We start from the raw sequence: 19,940 nt of genomic DNA on the forward strand, positions 1-19,940 counted from the left end.
CGTTCATTTTACAGGTGAGGAAATATTGACCAATGCGTAAGCCTGTAAGAATTCTTTTGCAGAAGCATACTTACTTCTAGGGAAAGATGTTCCAAGTATGCTGCTAAGTGGAAAAGCAGTCATACCAAGATGATGGAATTGAGAAGCATTTTCCACTAGTTTATTCTTTTAAAAAATGTAGAATGGTTCAGAATAATTCAGTAAAATGTACATTAATGTTGTATGAGATTTTCTGTATGTGTATTATAATTCACAATAAAAATGTCTAATCCTAAAAACAAATCTAGAATGAGTGAATTTCCCACTTTATAATTGTTTGATATACTGTACTCCATACCATGATTAACAAAGTTGTTCTTTAGTATTACTTTAGTAAAACTCACTAATAGTCAAGAAAAAAATTTCCTATAGGGAATTGTGAGTTTTATCATATTTCATAAGAACAACAACATGGATGTAAATCACAGGGAAAAATTCTAGACGTGTACCAAAATGTTAAAAGTAGTTTTGATTGCTGATTCGGTGTCAGGTGATTTTATTTGGTAATTTTTTTATACTTTGCTTTATTTTTTCCTACACAAACGTTATAAGCTCTCACGTCTGTTATTTGACAGACATGGAGTTCTGGAAGGTGGAGCCAGTATAACGAGAGAAAGAAATATGTGTAAATATTGGATAGAGGAGAACAGGCTATCACTATTTGCAGATGATATCATTGTCTGCCTAAGAAACCCACTAGAATCAACTGGAAAACTATAAGAACTAATATGTGAGTTAAGTAAATTGGTTATAAAACAAATGTACAGCATCAGTGGCTTTGATATTCATCAGCAATATCCCGTTAGGAAGATACAACGGAAAGCAGTTTTCATTTATAACAGAAAAATTGTAAAATACTGAGGGATAAACTTAATAAGTACCTATCTGAAAAAAATGACAAAATTTTATTAAGAAAGAAAAAACATTTGAGTAAGTGAAGAAAAATAACATGTCACTGCACTGAAAAATAATTCTAGAGTTCATTTTGAAGAGTAAATGATTAAAAGTGACATGGATGCGAGGCCTCAAGGTTCCAAACTGAAGCTCAGTGCAGTTACGGGCTGAGGCTTTAGGTGGCATAAGAGACTTGAGGATGCTAATAGTCGATGGCCGGGACTGTAGGTCCTGGTCCAGGACACACAGACAATAAGTAGTGAAATCAGGACTGTTGTCCTCTTCTGACTTGTCGTCTGGCTCCCTTCTACCAGAGACCATTGCTTTCAGTGCCGATGCTCTTGGTTGCTGAGTGAACAGCGTGTTCCAGATTCATGGCCATAGCCATTCATCATTCTGTCTTTTTACTTTTAGTCCCCACTTGGGGATTAGTCTTTTGTTTTATCTTGACATAGCTAACTTTAAAAATGGAAACGGGTGTACCCATGCCTGAATATAAAATAATTTCTTCTTAAGCAAAAAAGAGGATGTTTCTGTAAATAATCTTATCCTCACTTAATTAAAATAAAAGAAAGATATTTTCATACTGATCCTTTTCTATTGGTTTTGTATTTTGAGGAATTTTTTTTGTTTGTAGCTATTTTGAGAATATTGTTACAGTTTTTGAAGAAGGTAATGTACAGATTTTTAAAGGAAGGCTACATTTACATGTAAAGCTCATTTTTTATTTTGATTAAGAAAGTTTGGATACAATTACCTCCTAAACAGAAGGCTAGAAATAGAATTTTCCCCATTAGAATTGAAGTGAAGATTGATAAATGAATTTGTTGCTTGGAAGGAAGCTCGACCACATACACGTGGAACATGAATATTTTGCCTTTCAGGATAAACAGTTTACCAACAATCTCTGCTTTGAAATTTAATGGTGCCTTGACCATGGCGGTTGGAACGTCCACGGGGCAGGTAAGTATGTTTAAGTTGGAAACTTCACTCAAGTTCTTATTTCAGAGGTGTGTTTGTGTTGTAGGAAACATCAACAGATCTTTCACTGTGGGCACAGAAAATGAGGCATTATTGTTTTGGCCAGAGGGGCGAGTGTACTCCAGAATGCTCTATTATTTTAGGACCTTGAGAAATTCTGATTCTGGCCTTTCTAGTTGGTCTGAGAAGCTCTTGAGCTGCAGCCACAGTGGAATGTGCCTCAAGTGTTCTCTCTCTCTTTTTTTTTTCTAAGATACGCTTTTTGGTGAGAAGGTTGGCCCTGAGCTAACCTCTGTTGCCGATCTTCCTGGTTTTTCTCTCCTCAAAGCCCCAGTGCACAGTTGTATATCCTAGTTGTAGGTCGTTCTGGTGTCTTCTGTGTGTGACGCCACCACAGCGTGGCCTGATGAGCGGTGCTTAGGGCTGTGCCCAGGCTCCGAAGCAGCGAGCCCTGGGCTGCCAAAGTGGAGCGCACAGACTTAACCACTTGGCCACGGGGCTGGCCGCTCAGGTGTTCTCTTGACTGGGGTTTAGAACAGCATTTTCCAAAGTTTGGAATTCTATTAGATTCCTACTCTTGGAGACTCATTGTACATTTAAATGTGTATTGAAGGCTCTGAGAGTTCCAGTAGACAAGAAGTGTGCTTAAGAAGTATTTCCAAAATTTATTTGTTCAAGGAAGCTTTTTTTCACCTAGCACCATTAACCACATCCCATGCACTGGGTGCTCAGTGGGACATACCTCAGCACATGCTGTCTGAGGAGTCCAAATGAAATGGCTGCAGAGGTTTAATTCATCTTTTCTTTCTTTCTTTCAAGGCAGGGCCCACACACTTGTGTATTTGCTCTCCCCCCAGAACAGGTCTGAGATGCTGCTTCCAGTAGAGTTCCTGCCTCTGTCCTCATGGTCTAGAGAGGATCTGACACTGGCACTAGGATCTAGCTTCCCCAGGTCCCTGCCTCTAATGACAGGGCTCAGGAGAGACGCCTGCCCCTGCCCAAACAGTCGTAGCCTTGCCACTGCCAGCTGCCTTCAATCTAACAGGACTGGGTTCATTATGCCTCTTCTTCTTGTTTCTGTCAGTCACCATGGCAGTGCCTGGTACATAGTAGGCCTTTGGTGTATGTATTTGTTGAATTCACAAATGACACAAATTCTTATAGACTTTCCTGTTTGTTCCTGTAGTAAAGCTCAGTAGCTCTCAATCCTAATGAGCCTAAAAATTACTCTCAGGGTTGAATTTATAAAACCATGTACTATAAGGGTAATTTAAGAGAGTTTTCTAGAATATTTTTGCCAGCCGACTTTAGAATCTTTGTACCCTGAGTAAGGGTATTCATTATGTTCATAAAAAGGTAATGAAACAAATAACAGCCATTACTCTAAGTTTTAAAATCTTGCTTTTTGAAATAAAATATTTGGTTTGTTTAAACAAATAACTTTTTTTCTTTTAGGTTTTATTATATGATCTTCGATCTGATAAGCCATTGCTAGTTAAGGATCACCAATATGGGCTGCCCATTAAGTCTGTTCATTTCCAGGATTCATTAGATTTGATTTTGTCAGCAGACTCTCGAATTGTCAAAATGTGGAATAAGAACTCAGTATGTATTTTTTTGTTGAAATTATTTATTTGCCTATTTTCCTGATGTTCCTTTTCTTTCATGGGTTCTTGAGGAAGAGATACCAGGTATCCATCTGGGAGTTTAATTGGAAGTCAGTTACTTCAGGATAGATGATAGTCATATTTGGATAAAGTAGTCGGGATTGCTTTCTTTCTATTAAGAAGTTTTCCTGATTTGTTGGAACTGGCATGGATTTTTACCTGTACAGATAGGTAGAGAATAAATCTTGTTTAAAAACATTGATCCATGAGAAACCCCCTCAATCTTGAGGCTCTCTCACACCCTTGGGAAAGTTTTTATAAGCTGCTAATTATCTTTCTATATCAATGTTATTATACATCTCAATTTCATACCTTTTCCCCATCTCAAACAATTGGATTTTAGAAATGACACCTTTACGCTAATTTCTTATAGTGTTTTTCTTAAAAACAATGTTTTCTTAAGAATGTTTGATGTTCTCTCCCTTCAACTCTAAGTTCTATATTGCTGATTTTAATATGCCTTCTGCTTTTCATTTTTCATTTTAAAACCTAATATTTTGAGAGAAGAGTAGAAGTTAGAGCATCAACCAAATGGGAGAGAATTCATTCAGTATAGCAGTTGCTTTGAAAGATTCTTTGCATTTAACTAGTTACAAACTTAGCATCTTAAGTCAAAAAGTGTCACTTCTTTTTTTTTTAAGGGTGAATGATAGGGTTTTTATGTAGCTTTGTTTTGGGTTTGTTGTTTTTTTTGGCTAGGAAAGATTCGCCCTGAGCTAACATCTGTTGCCAATCTTCCTCTCTTTTTTTCTCTCCCCAAAGCCCCAGGACAGAGTTGTATATTCTAGTTGTAAGTCCTTCTAGTGCTTCTGTGTGAGCCACTGCCACTGCATGGCCACTGACAGGCAATGGTGTGGTTCCTTGCCCGGGAGCCAAACCTGGGCTGCTGAAGTGGAGCGTGCCAAACTTTAACCACTAGGCCATCAGGGCTGGCTCCACTTCTTTTTTCAGAAAAATTCGTTTTTGAGATGAAGGGGTGGAAGGTCCAGGACCTCAGCATCGTTGCCAGAGGACAAGCATCAGTCTTCCCTTGGGGGCTGCCTGTGCTCAGGGCAGAGATGCTACGAGCAGCCCCATCACAATTCAGCTGCTTGTCAGAATCCCTGGCTGCTTGGAGCATTACTTTGTTTTTGATTTGCATTTTGTTAGTTCCCGAAGTGTTGATCTTACTTTCTTTTCCAGAAAGTAAGTAGCTTTTTTCAGCTTAGTTTCTTTTTCCCTCTGAATGTGTTGTAGATTCAGAGTTATCCTCGCCGTGTGTTCTGCCTCCCAAGGCCTAGTACCTTCCTGGGTCCTGTGACTCTGTTTGTTAGAGAGAAGAGGAAGGCTCCCAGCTTTTCTCAACTCTTGAAAGAATTACCCGATGGGTGTCCAGGAATCAACTCTGCTGCTTGCATTTGTGTGTTGGCTTTGAGCTGGACGGTTTTGAGGACTTGCTTAGGGCGATTCATGGTGTCTTAGGCCAGAATTTCTTCTGTTCTTTTTCTGTTAATCCAAAGCTTTTAGTTTACTTTAAAACAGTATTTTTATACTCCAAATGCAGACATTTTTGTTTTTAAAAATTTGTAAAGTACTGGTAAAGTAGAAGTTGTTGTTGGCCTGCCTTCCGCCCTCCCTGAAGGTAATGACTGGTACCACTCTGGGTGTATCCTCCCAGACCCTTTGGCTGCTGCCTGGTTTTCCATAGTGTGGATTTCTGTGCAGTGTGGCACCTTTTCTTTTTGTTCCATGCTATTATAGTTTCTTTTTTCCCTACTTTTTTTCCCCCTCTCCTTCCTGTTGCAGTGGGAGCTTGAGAGGAAAGGGAGGTAGCTGTGTGGATTTCACTGTTTGTCTTAAATTAGAACTTGACTGCTGTTTTTCACTGAGCATGAAATAACCATCTTCCCCGGGCTTTGACTGTACCCCGCCTTTGCCACGGCAGCCTCTGATAATTAGTTAATAAATGCAAGAGCTGCCAGACATTTTCAACGTCAGATCTTGAAATCATCGTGCTGTAGTTGCTACGACAAGTTCTATTGGGAGCTTGTTGTCAAAACCAAGCGCACTCTCGTCACCAACACCTGTTGACTTGGTTTTGCTTGACTTGCTTTCCTTGTTGTCTTTCTCATCACCTTTTCTCACTCCCATTTCCTTATCTTCTGTCTTTTTTTTTTTCTTTTCATTTCCTTCTCTTAATTTTTTAAAATACGGAACATTTCCTCCCACATTTAAAGTAAAAATGTTTTAGCCTTAAGTATATAACAGTTGACACTTTATGTATTTGTAGGATTCATTTTGTAGGTTGTTTTGTATCCATTATCTTATTGGATCCTCCTCAAACCCTGTGATGCAGGGATGGCGGATACTGTCCTCATTTACCATGTTGCTGTCTTTTGTTCTTTGGTTTCCTTGAGTGCACGTTTCATTGCTGTGTGCTTTCTAGATTATGAAAATTTTTTTAAGTTGATTTATAGCTTTATTATTTTTTTTTATTGCAGTAACATTGGTTTATGACATTATATAAATTTCAGTGCACAGCATTGTATTTCTATTCCTGTATATCACGTTCAGCACCCAAAGACGAATTACCACCCATCACCACACACATGTGCCTAATCACCCCTTTTGCCCTCCTCCCTTCCCCCTTCCCCCTTCCCCTCTGGTAACCACCAGTCCAGCCTCTGTCTCTATGTGTTTGTTTGTTGTTGTTTTTATCTTCTATTTATGAGTGAGATCATATGGTATTTGACTTTCTCCCTCTGACTTATTTCACTTAGCATAATACCCTCAAGGTCCATCCATGTTGCAAAAATGGCAAGATTTCATCCGTTTTTATGGCTGAGTAGTATTCCATTGTGTGCATATACCACATGTTCTTTATCCGTTCGTCCCTTCATGGGCACCTAGGTTGCTTCCAAGTCTTGGCTATTGTGAATAATGCTGCAGTGAGCATAGGGGTGCATGTATCTTTATGCATTCATGTTTTCATGTTCTTTGTATGAATACTCAGCAGTGGAATAGCTAGATCATATGGTATTTCTATTCTTAATTTTTTGAGGAATCTCCATACTGTTTTCCATAGTGGCTGCACCAGTTTGCACTCCCACCAGCAGTGTATGAGAGTTCCCTTTTCTCCACATCCTCTCTAACACTTGTTATTTCTGTCTTGTTAATTATAGCCATTCTGACGGGCATGAGGTGATATCTCATTGTAGTTTTGATTTGCATTTCCCTAATAATTAGTGATGTTGAACACCTTTCATGTGCATCTTATACATGTTGGCCATCTGTATATCTTCTTTGGAAAAATGTCTGTTCAGATCTTTTGCCCATTTTTTAATTGGGTTGTTAGTTTTTTTGTTGTTGGAATGTATGAGTTCTTTATATATTTTGGATATTATCCCTTATCAGATATGTGGTTTGTGAATGGCTTCTCCCAATTGTTAGATTGTCTTTTCATTTTGTTGATGGTTTCCTTTGCTGTGCAGAAACTTTTTAGTTTAATGTAGTCCCATTTGTTTATTTTTTTCTATTGTTTCCCTTGCCTAGTCGGACATGGTACTTGAAAATATGCCGCCAAGACTGATGTTAAAGAGCGTACTGCCTATGTTTTCTTCTAGAAATGTTATGGTTTCAGATCTTACATTCAAGTCTTTAATCCATTTTGAGTTTATTTTGGTGGAAGATAATGGTGAAAGATAACAGTTTACTTTCATTCTTCTGCATGTGGCTGTCCAGTTTTCCCAACACCATTTTTTGAAGAGACTTTCCTTTCTTCATTGTGTGTTCTTGGTTCCCTTGTTGAAAATTAGCTGTCCATATGTGTGTGGGTTTGTTTCTGGGCTCTCAATTCTGTTCCATTGATTTGTGTGTCTGTTCTTCTGCCAGTACCTTGCTATTTTGATTATTATAGCTTTGTAGTATGTTACAGCTTTATTTTAAACATGAGACATTATCTTTAAAACTTTGTATTTACTTTGTTGGATAAGTTGCTTCCCTGCCCCCCAGGCTTCAGTTCCTTTATGTCTAAAATGAGAGCATTTTGTAAGACGATAAAATGAATTCTCTAAGGTTTTTTAAACTTAGATTCTGTGATTTCATAGGTGATTTTATTTCTTTACATGGTAATATGTGGTTGAGTTATGTCTCCAGTTTATTTTCTTTATGTGACATTGCCAAAAGTTGTCTTACTGTAACTATTTTAATAATTCCGTTTTGCTTATTCTTTTAGGGAAAAATATTTACTTCCTTGGAGCCAGAACATGACATTAATGATGTCTGCCTCTATCCCAACTCAGGTATGCAGTGTGTAGCAACGGGTCATTCTGAGAGACAAATCTGGGCTGTGCTTTACTGGGTTTTAAACTCATTTTATTTCTCAAGACAGGGTTTGGCTTGGTCAGGACAGTTCTTGGATATTGTATTTACTTGAAGAATCCAGAGCAGGAAGTGGTGTGGATGATTCAGAAAATGGTACTGTCAGTGACTCAGTCCTCGGCCAGCCTAGCTATTAGTAGAAACTGGTAACAGGGTATAGGTAGGTGGTGGGTGAGATGCTATTTTGGTGTGCTCTTTAGCTGTTTTATGTGGTTAGTAATGGTGTGTGGAAATGGAGTTAGGGATTTGGAGAAGGCTGGAGTTGCCTGATCAGCCACAAGGTTCACGAAGCCATGGGTTTTGGTATAGTCTGTGTTGTATGCTGTTCAGCAGATTTGAAGATTAACAATACCTTCAAGGCAAATCTGTGCAGAATGTGGGGGTATGAGAGAAAATGAGACCACTTTCCACTCTTAAGCAGTGTTGTACTCTGAGAGCAGACATACACAGATAATTTCGATAGAGGGGTATGAGGCAAAACAGGAAAAGTTGTGTTACGTGTGTACACACAGTACTTTGTCAGTGCATTAGAGAGGAGGTTTCAGCCAGGGCGGCTGGCGGAGGTCGTGGGGAGACTTGTTTGCAGTGAGTGTGGAGTGATGAGTGAGGTTTGGTAGGTGGAGCTGGGAGGTGAGGTGAACGGAACAGGAACAGACAGAAGGACAGTAAAAGAACCAACAGTTTTTGAAGTAGAGTAGAAGCTAAGACAGGAATTAGTCGGTGGGCATTGCTCAGCACGTGTTAAGTATCACCGAAGTTGAGGCAGGGAGCTAAGAGTTACCAAATGCTCCCAAGTTGCCACTCTAAATGATGGATGCTGTAATATTTATCATTTAATCTTTTTGTAACCCCATGTAGTTAGTAGCAGCCACTTCTTTTTTCTTTTCTTTCTGTCTGTCTTTCTTACATTGCAGGAGGTGAGAAAAGTTGGGTAATTTGCCCAGGGTTGGTTGCCCAGCTGGCGTGTGGCAGAGCCTCTGTTAGAGCCTACCTTTCCTGATTCTGGAGTCCTTGTTCCATATAGTGACGTGCTTCTCTTCTGAGAAAGATGAGGAACTCTGCATCTTTGTGCTTAGTTTTTCATCTGTGATAGTGGAGAGGATTTTATTATGATGTTTGGGGTGAGTCAAATTCTGATGAGTTCGGGAATTAATTGCGGATGAGGATGCTGGGGTCCTAGTTAGTGAGTACTGAATGATCTAGAATGGAGTCTGGGCTAAGTACAGAGATGAGTAAAACCAGGTGAAATTAAAGTTGGAACAAGGGTGATGAGCAGGTTTGGCTGGATTGAGGGGGTGAGAGAGTTTGAGGGGCAGCAGGTGGTGATGCGAGAAAGACGTTCTCGGCCTGTGCTGTCCAGTTTGGTAGGTACCAGCCGAGTGTGGTGAACTAATCTGTGACTAATGTGAATTGAGGTGTGCTCGAAGTATGAAATACACACCAGATTTCAAAGACATTCTATGAAAAGTATGTCATTCATTTTTTATATCAATAGTATGTTGAAATGAAAATGTTTTGGACTTACTGGGTTAACAAAATATATTAAAATTAATTTTATTTATTTCTTTTTATTTTTTTAATGTGTCTACTAGAAAATTTTAAATCACATATGTGGCTTGTGTGATATTTCTGTTGGACAGTGCTGGTCTAGAATTGGAGATCTTTAAACAGTTGAGGCTGCTGATAAGGTGGCAGGCATTACAAGTCAGCTGTGGGCGTGGCAGTCCTTCACCTGTGCAGAGTACAGCATTGGTGTCCTCTGAGTGGACATTTCTAGTGGTCAGAAATACTGTTATCCCGCCTAGGAAGAATAGCTATCATTCCCTAATATCATCTTATATCCAGTCCATTTTCTCATTCCCTAACTGTCCCCAAAATGCCTTTTTTAGCCCATTTTTTTGAACTAGGATATAATCAAGGTTGTGTAATACATTTAGTTGTTGTGTGTCTTTAGTTTCTTTCAATCCAGAATAGTCCCCCCATCTTTTTTTTTTCCTTCTTCCTGATACTGACTTTTCTAAGGTCAGGTTGATAGTCTCATAGATTGTCCCTCATCCTGAATTTATGTGATTGTTTTCCTGGTGTCTACGTTGTTCCTCCAGCCCCTGTATTTTTTCTGAAATAGAAGTTAAATCTAACAGCTTGATGTGCTGTAGGTTAAATATTTTGGACAAGAGTAATGCGCTGGGCAGTGGGGTTCTCCATGACAGACCTCATCCCATCAGTCATCCATCCCAGTGCCACTGAGGATGACAGTGACCCCTCTGTTTAAGGGGGCCACCAGATCTCTGCATTACAAAGTATGCCTTTCTGAAACGCAAAAATTTTAAGAGTGATGTTTTGGACAGAGGAATGACTTTACTGTTGAACATCTTAGAAGCGGTTGACCAAACACACACACTAAGTCGTTTCTTTCCTGAGATTGCAAGCACAGTAAGACAAGTGCCTCAGCCGCTGCTCCGGGGTTTGGATCTAAGCGTGGTTGATTCATGTGCTGTGCTGTCTTTCCCTTGCTTTACCACACCTTTTCCTTTAACGCTGCTCTTTATGTTTGTGCTTAATCATTACGAGCTTAATCATATTTTAGAAAAGCTAAAACATTCTTCTTTCTTTATCTTCTCACTTACTCATTTTGGAGTAATTAACGCCGAATCATGATTACTGTTTTGTAATGTTTTTCTAATACTCAGACTGCTCAGAATGTTGAGAAATGGTTCCGCCTCCCTGGCTCCTTTTAGGCTCCTGATCTTGTTGCTCATCCAGGCGCTTCTGCGTCAGGCAGCTGCCCTGCAGGTCAGGGTGCACGAGAGGCAGCGGCTCTGTGGCGTGGATGCGCAGCAGCTTCACGTGATGCTTGTGGCGCTTCCCTGTGTCGAGCCCCGCCCCAGGCCTGTGGACTCAGGATCACTGGTTTCAGATCCACTGGTAGAGGGAAAAGAACATTTTGACTCAGAAAAGACCTAATTCCGGCTTCATAGTTATGCAGGTCATCCAACTTCGGTTTTCTCACCTGCCTTACAGGCTGTTGGAGGCTGTCTATACCGTTAAATGTGAAGTTGCCTCTTACTCTGTCAGTATCCTCTTGACACATAGGAAAAAGCTGTTCGAGTCATCTGTAAATACCCTTGGTGCCCTATGTGCAGTCATGAGCTGCATACTGACGTTTCAGTCAGCAGCAGACCGCATACACGGCAGCAATCCCATAAGATTAGTACCATGGAGCCTAGGTGTGGAGTAGGCTCCACCATCTAGGTCTGTGTAAGTGCAGTGTGTGACGTGTGCACAGCGGTGAAATCGCCTAAAGACGCATTTCTCAGAACGTATGCCCATCATTAAGCAACGTGTGAAGTGAAATCATGTGCTCCAACTTATATCGGAAGTTGAACATGTGGCAGGAAATGTCCCGGCTGCTCCCCTCTGGCAGAGTTCAGCACTCACCGCTTTTCTGCTCCGAGCTGGTCAAGGCAGTGACGATGCTGTATGTTTTAGTTATGCTTCTCAGATGTATCTGGTGAAGGACCAGGGTTTTGTTTTTTCTTTGTTTTTAAGTTTCCAATCCATTGCAGATTGATACTTTTGTAAAATATAATAAAAATGAATTACTCGAGGGCTGGCCCAGCGGCACAGCAGTTAAGTTCACACACTCCACTTTGGCGGCCCAGGGTTTGCCGTTTTGGATCCCAGGTGCAGACCTATGCATTGCTTGTCAAGTCTTGCCATGGCAGGCATCCCACATATAAAATATAGGAAGATGGGCATGGATATTAGCTCAGGGACAATCTTCTTCAGCAAAAAGAGCTCATCTTCCTCAAAAGAAAAAAAAAAAGAATTACTAGGAAAAGGATCACACATTTGGATCTCACTGCAACGTCCAATTGCTATACAGGTTTCTAAATCCTTCCTTTCAGTTTCTACACTTATCTCAGCTGGGTACCAGCTGGCAGACTGGCCGTGGGAGCACAGTTTGAGTAGTGCTAGTACTGAGGACTGTTTCTGATTTCCAGCCGTGAGCTGCAGTGAGTCCTGAAGCCCCTGAAGCCCCTGCAGATGAGTACCGATAGGTGCCTGTCTCTGGGGAGGGCCCTGTTCCGTCCGGTTCTCTTTCCCTGCACTCGTAAACCACACTGTACATTGTGTGCTGTACTCTGCTGTTCCATACCGACGTGTGTTCTTTCCCTTCTAGGTGCTGATACTCTTTCCCTTCTTTTTTGAAATGCATATTTTTTTGTTGAAGCCGTAATAAACATCAGGAAAGGAAATTGAGAGGAAAAATCATCCATAATTCTACCTTCTCTTCACAAGCACCATTACTCTTCTCATGAGAGAAATTCTTATATTAATCATGTGTTCATGTGTTTTAAATTGTTGTCCTCTCACAATATGTATAATTGTCTTTTGCTTTTCAAGTTGACATTATATTAAAGACATTTTTCATGTTGCTAAACAGTGTTTAGATTGGCACTTTTTAATGGTTTATTTTTTGATTGTGCAAGAAGTCTTTTCGTTTGATTTTAGTTGGTATTGGAGTTGTAGAGTCCCGGTTGCGTGGGCTTTGGAGTAGTAGCACACCAGCTGCTCTCCTTACTGGCTGTGTGGTGACCTTGAGCCACTTCTCTCATTTCTGAGCGGTGTTCTCATCTGTGGGTGTGGAGTGCCTGGCACGGTGCTTCCCGCTCTCCCCTCTTGCCTGCGGTCGTCTTCATTTCTGCTGCACTCACACTCTCTTTCACTGCTTTGGTTTTTCTGCTTCTTGCTTGTTACAAACTTCTAATGCTCCTAGGGCTTTGTTAGGCTGTTGGTTTTTCTCATCCGTAGTTGGTTTCAGTCCTGACCCTTCCCGCTTTAGTTTGGTAGTGGGTCAGCTTATATCACTGTCCATATATGGCCAAGCGAAATCCCGCTCCATTGTACATGGCAGTCTGCGGCATCCAGTCGGAATTCTCTTGTGTGTTTGGAGCAGAGCCTTTTCTGTGGTTTGTTTGGTAGGTGGGGTTTTGTTTCCTTGTGGAATGTTCATTGTTTGAATGTTCAATGTTCAGGGTTGAGCCAGTGAAGCCAGGCTTAGGGTATGTCTTCAGCAAGAACCTTCTTTTGGGTTGTAAAGTGTCTCTTCAGTCCCCAGAACTTGATCTGTAATTGGGTCTAAAGGGTCTAGGAGCAATTTTCGCGTGCTGTTAGTGACGCCTGGGAAGCACAGGCACTAACTTTTACAAGCTTTTGTATTAACAAAAAAAGGAAAAAATACTTTTTAAAACATAGAATCAAATCATTGTCCTTAACATTTGGTGAATTTAATTATGATTATTTGGTCTGATAATCCAGGCGTCTTCCCTCCGTGGATTCCTCTTTTGTATTTTACAAATGGGTTTTAAAAATGAATATTATTTGGTTGATCTGTAAAAGTATTTAAAAACAAGAGCTCTTGAGTTTGAATTTTAGCTCTAAAACTCTCTAGCTCCCAACAGGACACTCCATCCGTTTGAGCTTTGTTCTTCTGATCTGTAAAATAAGGATCATGATATTTCTTATTTTAGAGAGTTGTTGCATGTTCACTGAGATAATATATGTGAAAGCGCTTAGTAAATTATAAGGGGCCCCCAGTGGTCTCAGTTTTATTGAAAGCGCATCATTCTGGAGCAGGGGCTCTGAGGGCTAGAGCTGCTTTGAGAGACTTTGGGGGAGGTGTAGGTTGCAGATGTGGCAGGGAACAGAGACATCTAGATACTTTGGTACTGTACCAAAGAACAATGGATTCCTAGGTCGCCATTGCTACTGGGGTTATAGGGAAACCTTTATTGAAGGCCGGCAAGTTGTTCCTTACTTCGGTTTTGCTTTCTTAAAATGCTGATCCTGAGAAGACTAAATTTTTAAGCACTCTGTTGGTTGAGTCTGTTAAAATTCCATGGTGAGTGCATCCTTTTGGTATAGTAAGGGCTGTTAGGGTCTCTGTAGGTCCTTTCTGGTGTAGCTGCATGTAGCGTTGTCCTTAAGTCATTGTGCTTTTCAATTCAGGTGTGAAGTTTAAGGCAAAAATTAGCAACTGCTTTGCCATGACATTTTGTGGGAAAATACTTTACCTTGGTTCTTTGATTCCTGATTAACAGAAGGAAGCCTTACTTCTTAACTTCCTCATTATTATTATAATAAATAGAGCACCAAAACAACACTTCGTCTATGTGTCTGAAGCTTAAAACTTTCCCGCTTAAAAATGATGACAAACTTCGTGTAGACCTGAGCACTTTATGGTGGGGACCACTCGTTTACTTAGCTAGTGCCGCCTGAGCATTTTGCAGGTGGGCAGTTGGTCTTTCTGATACTTGAGGTACTCCATCTAGGAGGCTCAGGAACTGAAGCCCATGACCTGACTCCTAGGGTGCCTGGCCTCCAGGCCTGGCTCTTCTGCCATACACCATGTTCTGAGCACCTCAAGCATTTCAAAATGTAAAACAGATAGAAAAGGCTACTTTTCTTTTCCCCATGTGTTAACCTTTTTCATTGTGTTTATTTTCAGGAATGCTGCTCACTGCCAATGAAACCCCCAAGATGGGCATCTATTACATTCCGGTAAGTAATACAAATAGGAGTTATGATAAAAACGGGACAAGCGAAGATACTTTATTTTTAAGCTGATGTGTTGAGGGACTTTGGTTCTGCATGTGGCTTTGTAAATTAAACACAGTGGGTCTACTTGTAGGTTTGTTTGCTTCCTGGAGCCAGTAAAATATTGCTTACCCATTCTTTTATGGGGAGCTAATGTCACATTAAAATAGACATTAGAAATTAGTCTTTATTCTTCAGGTTTACGTTTGTTTTTTTTCCCAAGTATTTCAGAATCTTAAACTTTCAGCTGTTAGTGATCGAGGTCTCATTCTAAAATCAGTCTAGAACTCTTCTAGTCATCTCATTGTAGTTTGTTTCTCTTAAAAATAAGTTACACATAAAAGAACCTATCTTCGATTGACATGATCAGTGATGACATGCAGTTTATACTCTTATCCTTTTTTTTCCTTCTATAAGAGTTCTTCTCTTACAGATGCCAGATGCTTCCTCACCTTTGCCTTTTAGTTTATAGTGGGAAAGAAACAGAGGGAAATACAATCTCCTAAACAGAAAAACCCCATAGTACAAAGTTGGCATTAGATTACTTTATAGTCAGCAAACATCTCCCTTTCCTGAGATTTGGGGGTAGGGAGGGGGGAGTGTTGAAGGTCAGAACTCTAGGGAGGGCGGACGCTCCATAACCACTGTCAGCCTCCAGTATGAAAATTATTCTTATTTATGATGGTTCTTTTGAAATAGCTCAACAATGTGTGTATTTCCAAAAAAAAGTATTCTGGTTGATGTTGACTTTTTGTGGTTTCAGGAAACTGGTATGTTGTTGAAAGCACTTTGAGATGTTTCTTTTGGTTGATAGTGAAATGAAGGCCATTCAGACAGCAAGCTTTTCCATTTTTCTAAGTTCTCATTTTTCCCTGGACCCTCACGCATACTACTTCTCTATTCCTATCAGTTTATCCATCTTTCTGTGTCTTCATTTGTTCAATAAATATGTTAATTGATTGCATCAGCTGTGTGTGAGCATAATGCTGCGTGATCCCAGAGGCAGTAACAGTGTGTAGGGTCCTGCCTCTTTCCTCAAGGAGTTCATTGTTAGAAATAAAACAGGAACGGAGGCCATCTCCGTTCATGTGATGAATGCGGTAACAGAAGTAAGGAAGGGTACTTTACAGCACGTAGCAGGGGAGATGCTTAACCCAGTGTGGGCCTGGGAACTGGTGGGAAGTGTGGACGATGTGCAGGGAAACCTTCGTGAGGAATTGACTTCTAAGGGAGACTGAAGGGTGCTTCTATATACTGGATGAAGAGGGTGGGGTGGAGTGAGGTGCAAAATGGGAGAAGGATCTTGGAAGTAGAGGGAACTGTGTGCAGAAATCAGGGAGAGAGTAACGCACGTGTCTGAGCCTTAGAGCGAGAGGGATGAGGGTAAGATATGAGGCTGATCTGAGGCTCAGGAGCCAGATTGCAAAGGTCTTGGAAACCAGGAGTGAGAATGTAGGCCAGGAAGTCTTGGAAAAGTTTGAAGTAGGGGAGTGATGTGATCAGATTTGCATTTTGGAAGGGTTATTTTGGCTGCTACAAGAAGATAGGTTAGATAGGATCTAATCCAGAAGCAGTAAGAACAGGCTATAACAATCTACAGGAGAGATGATAGTGTCTGTGCTGCCTGTGCCAGGCCTCCCTTTTTAGTGGTTGGAGTGTTTTGGGTTCTGAGATAATTTGAGAGAAGTCTGATCTGGCAGGCAGTAATTTCAGAGGTTTGTTATCCTTGAACTGCCAAATGGCATGCCTCAGAAGTGTTCATTGATGAAGCCTTGTGTAGATCACAAGAATTGCCTTCCCTCTGTCCAGCGTGACACAGTCTTCTTCCAGTCTCACCCTCTTTGGGAACATTGTCAAGAGAGGCAGAATAAATCAGCTTACTGTCTAAACTTTACTTCTCGTCCTGGGAAAGATCTTTCATTTTCCACTTGGGAGTGCTTATTATGTTTTGATCTTTAGCAGCTGCCTAAAGATGTTGATGTCTTGGATCATAGAGCCTTTCCCCATGTAAAACGTGTGTAGAATCAACTAGTGCGAAGTGGAAAAGCCCACTCTAAGATCGAGCGTGGAGGGCTGCCTCAGGAGGTTGGCTTGTAAACAGGGAAAGGTGGGCTGGGGAGCCCTTGGTGCGGAGGTGAGGGGGGGCAGGTCTGAGTACTTCTGCAGCGAGGCCGTCTTACTGCTTGTGCTGAGGAGGTGGCATTGGGGATAGAATTGGAAAGGTCGGTGTGGTGGAAGATAGGCTTGCTAATGGGTCAGATGTGGGGGGTAAGGAAAAGGAAAGAACCAAAGACGACAGCCTGGTTTCTGCTTGGGTAAATGTGTGGACAAGGAGGTCATTCCCTGAGTTCAGGAAAAGGTAGGGAAGTCTTAGAAATAATTTTCCCTTTGGTCTCATATTCTGCATTTTATGAAATGGTCTTTAAAAGGAACAAACACACAGCTTTTTTGATTATGCAAATAATGCATGCATATTGCTATTTATTCCAAGTGTTTTACAAACTATAAGGAGATAAAAACCACCCGTCCCCCCTTGATAATATTATAAGCACTATTAATATTTGAATGTATTGTCTTTCAGTTATAATGTTATGTGTGCGAAGTTGTGTTTTATGTGCAAACTTGTGTCCTGGTTCTTTGGTTAACTTTAGAAATATTAATTCTAAGGCATTCAAATTACCTAAAACATTTTTAGTTATCTCCATTATATTTTATTGCTGGGCTTGTGGCGTTTTTACAATCTTAGAACTATAAGAGACCCATTACTCACTTCTTCTTCGCTGAGTCTGTTTCTCAGGGCGGACCGTTTTGTTCCCAGGAATGGGGACTTGAATTAGCACAAGTGAGAGGGGCCGGCTGACGGCTAGATTAAGAAACTGCTGTCTTGAGAAATGTTAGCTTATCTTATAAGACCTTTTTGGTTTCAACCTTGTAACTCAGATTTAACAGAAAACTGTGGCAAAACTCCGGAGACTGCTCCCAGGTGACTGCGTGTGGGGACAGTGAGAGCATAAGTTGTTCTTGCTCTGTAAGCATTGTGCTGGAACTGGTACTTAAGTGTTCCTTCCTGGCCTCCTTCCTGCCCTCCTGCTGTGAACTGAGTGCTGTGTTATAGTGCCGTTTGTCTTCACGTGGAAGTTACTTTTTGTAATATTTCTTGAAAGCAAAAAGAGAGCCCAGGGGTCTGAAAGCCTACCATTTTTCGTAAGATTTTATCAAACTTACCGAGCTGATATTTGGCACAAAGTTTTATTTGAGGCCCACAGAACCAGAGAACGGTGTGTTTAATATATGATTCACGCCAAATTTAGGAGGTTTGGACTGTGATTTGTATTAACATCTTATAAATCAGGTCTGGAAACTTTTTTCTCCCCTTTGGGCCTATGCTAAAAATGAAGACTGCTTAGTGATCTTTTAGCGTGTTAATTTTTGCCTTTCTGTCAGATACCATCGTTTTTGAATACTTGAGTCTTTATAGGGTAAATTCAATTCCTGACTTCCACACTGCTGCTTAGCTTGCTGTGCCCAGAGCTAACACGTCATTTGTGGCTGATTGGATTTTCTCCAGCTCTTTCCCCACTTTCTCAGGATTCTCCTTTTTTCCCCTCTCAGAGGTCAGGATCTGTTATTTTATTTGTTTGTTTGCTTTTTAAATTCTGGGACCTAATTCAACTGTAGTTCCTGAGACTAATGTCAGGAATAGTTTTTCAAATTTGGTTTTCCCCTGAAATGTAATTTAATCTTAGGTTAATTCTTTATAATTAACACCTTTGGCAACTATGTAGACTCCAGAGGGAATCCAAGTCCCCTCTGGCAGCCCACCGGAAGCCCAGCCAGTGCGGTTAATGTTTCTCTTGGAAACGTTCCTGCATTCCACGGCCCCAGTGTATCAGTGAGCCCCTGAAAGCACTCATTGTTGGACAGTTGACTGTTGCATGCTTGATGATATGTATGGGTGTGTAAACGTAAGGAAAAATGTAAGAGGAAAACATACTATTATTTGCTTGGGAAGCTATTCGATTTAGAAGAATAAAAATCAGTTAAGGATGAACTGTTTTGATTTTTTTTTAAACATGTAAATTTAAGTCACTAAACAAGTTATATGCAATGTTACTGGACTCTACTTTCAATGTTGCCAGTTAGGTATTTTGGTTTTAAAACATTTTCTTAGGACAAAGAATACCTATATTGTTTTCATTAAAATGTTTTTGTTATTTACAATAAATCAATAAAACATATTAATTAAATATTTTAACATTTATATTTAATTTAAAATTATATTTGAAATCTGGAAAGTACTTTGGAGCCAAAGTACTTGCAAATGGGGCACAGTTAAAAACATAAAGGATTATATTTAACCTGCACTGGTGCTTCTGTTAGGAAACAGTGCTTGAACTTATCTGGCATAATGCGTAAAACCCACAAAACTGTCTTTGCAAATAGAGATAATTAGATGTTAAGAAGCATAAACCTCAAGAATACTTGCTTCACTTAATTATAAAACACACACACATATCCTCAAAAAGATATATATAAAGCTGAAGGAAATGCAAAAAATTCTTAGTAGCCAAATTTTTTTTTGCTAAGGAAGATTCACCCTGAGCTAACATCTGTTGCCAATCTTCCCTTTTTTGTATGTGAGCCGCCACCGCATCACGGCCACTGACAGGTGAGTGGTGTAAGTCTGAACCTGGGACACTGAAGCGAAGCATGCTGAGCTTCACCATGAGGCCACCAGGACTGGCCTAGTAGCCAGATTTTGTGAACTGTAATAAAAGGTTCAGTCTCATGAATATCTTTAAATCCCTTCACTTCCTGAGTTATCACTCACAAACCCAAAAAGGGCTGCGGCAGAGCCAAGGTCTTCTGATCCCACTGCTGGGTTCGTTTGCTCTAGTCCGGGGTTTAGATGGAACACCTGCTGCAGCACACATGGACACGAAAGGCCGGGAAGAGCTTCGTAGTTCTGGGGCTGACCAAGGAGGTGTTTTTGAAATAACTTAGTTGCAGCATTTGGAAGTCAGTTTTAGAGAAGTGGCATGAAAAATTTTATAGTAGATATATATGGATACTTACATTTGGGCAGATTTTATTGTTGTTTCTCAAGAAAGAATTAAAAGTGGATATCAGTCTTTTCATCAAGATTTTTTCTCTATGAGCTTTTGTGACAAAACAAAGAAATTTAGGTATAAACAGTTTTTGACTGTTCCGTCTCTGGTGAATTGAATGTGTTAGTCTAGTTCTAAACTCAAGCACCGTGTCAGCTGTCTGTTATGGAGGTATTTTTGGGTACGTTTTGATCATCCTTTATGTGGCCTCCCTTAGAGATGGCATCTTTTTTTAAGTTCAGTATTTCAAGTATACCGCTCTGGTATATTTTGGCATAATTTTCTAGAAGGC

The 19,940-nt window shown here is 40.4% G+C and overlaps 1 protein-coding gene across 1 annotated transcript in view; it reads left to right on the plus strand.

The window, feature by feature from the left end:
* The window catches only part of NOL10 (nucleolar protein 10), a 107,621-nt gene that overhangs the window by 22,292 nt on the left and 65,389 nt on the right, over window positions 1-19,940 (plus strand). The window contains exons 10-13 of the mRNA XM_046662595.1: window positions 1,818-1,896; window positions 3,370-3,519; window positions 7,795-7,861; window positions 14,452-14,504. Of these exons, the coding sequence (XP_046518551.1) occupies window positions 1,818-1,896; window positions 3,370-3,519; window positions 7,795-7,861; window positions 14,452-14,504 (349 nt within the window). The remainder of the gene's footprint in view (window positions 1-1,817; window positions 1,897-3,369; window positions 3,520-7,794; window positions 7,862-14,451; window positions 14,505-19,940) is intronic.

This window comes from Equus quagga, chromosome 5, assembly GCF_021613505.1.
Source record: "Equus quagga isolate Etosha38 chromosome 5, UCLA_HA_Equagga_1.0, whole genome shotgun sequence".
NCBI lineage: Eukaryota > Metazoa > Chordata > Mammalia > Perissodactyla > Equidae > Equus > Equus quagga.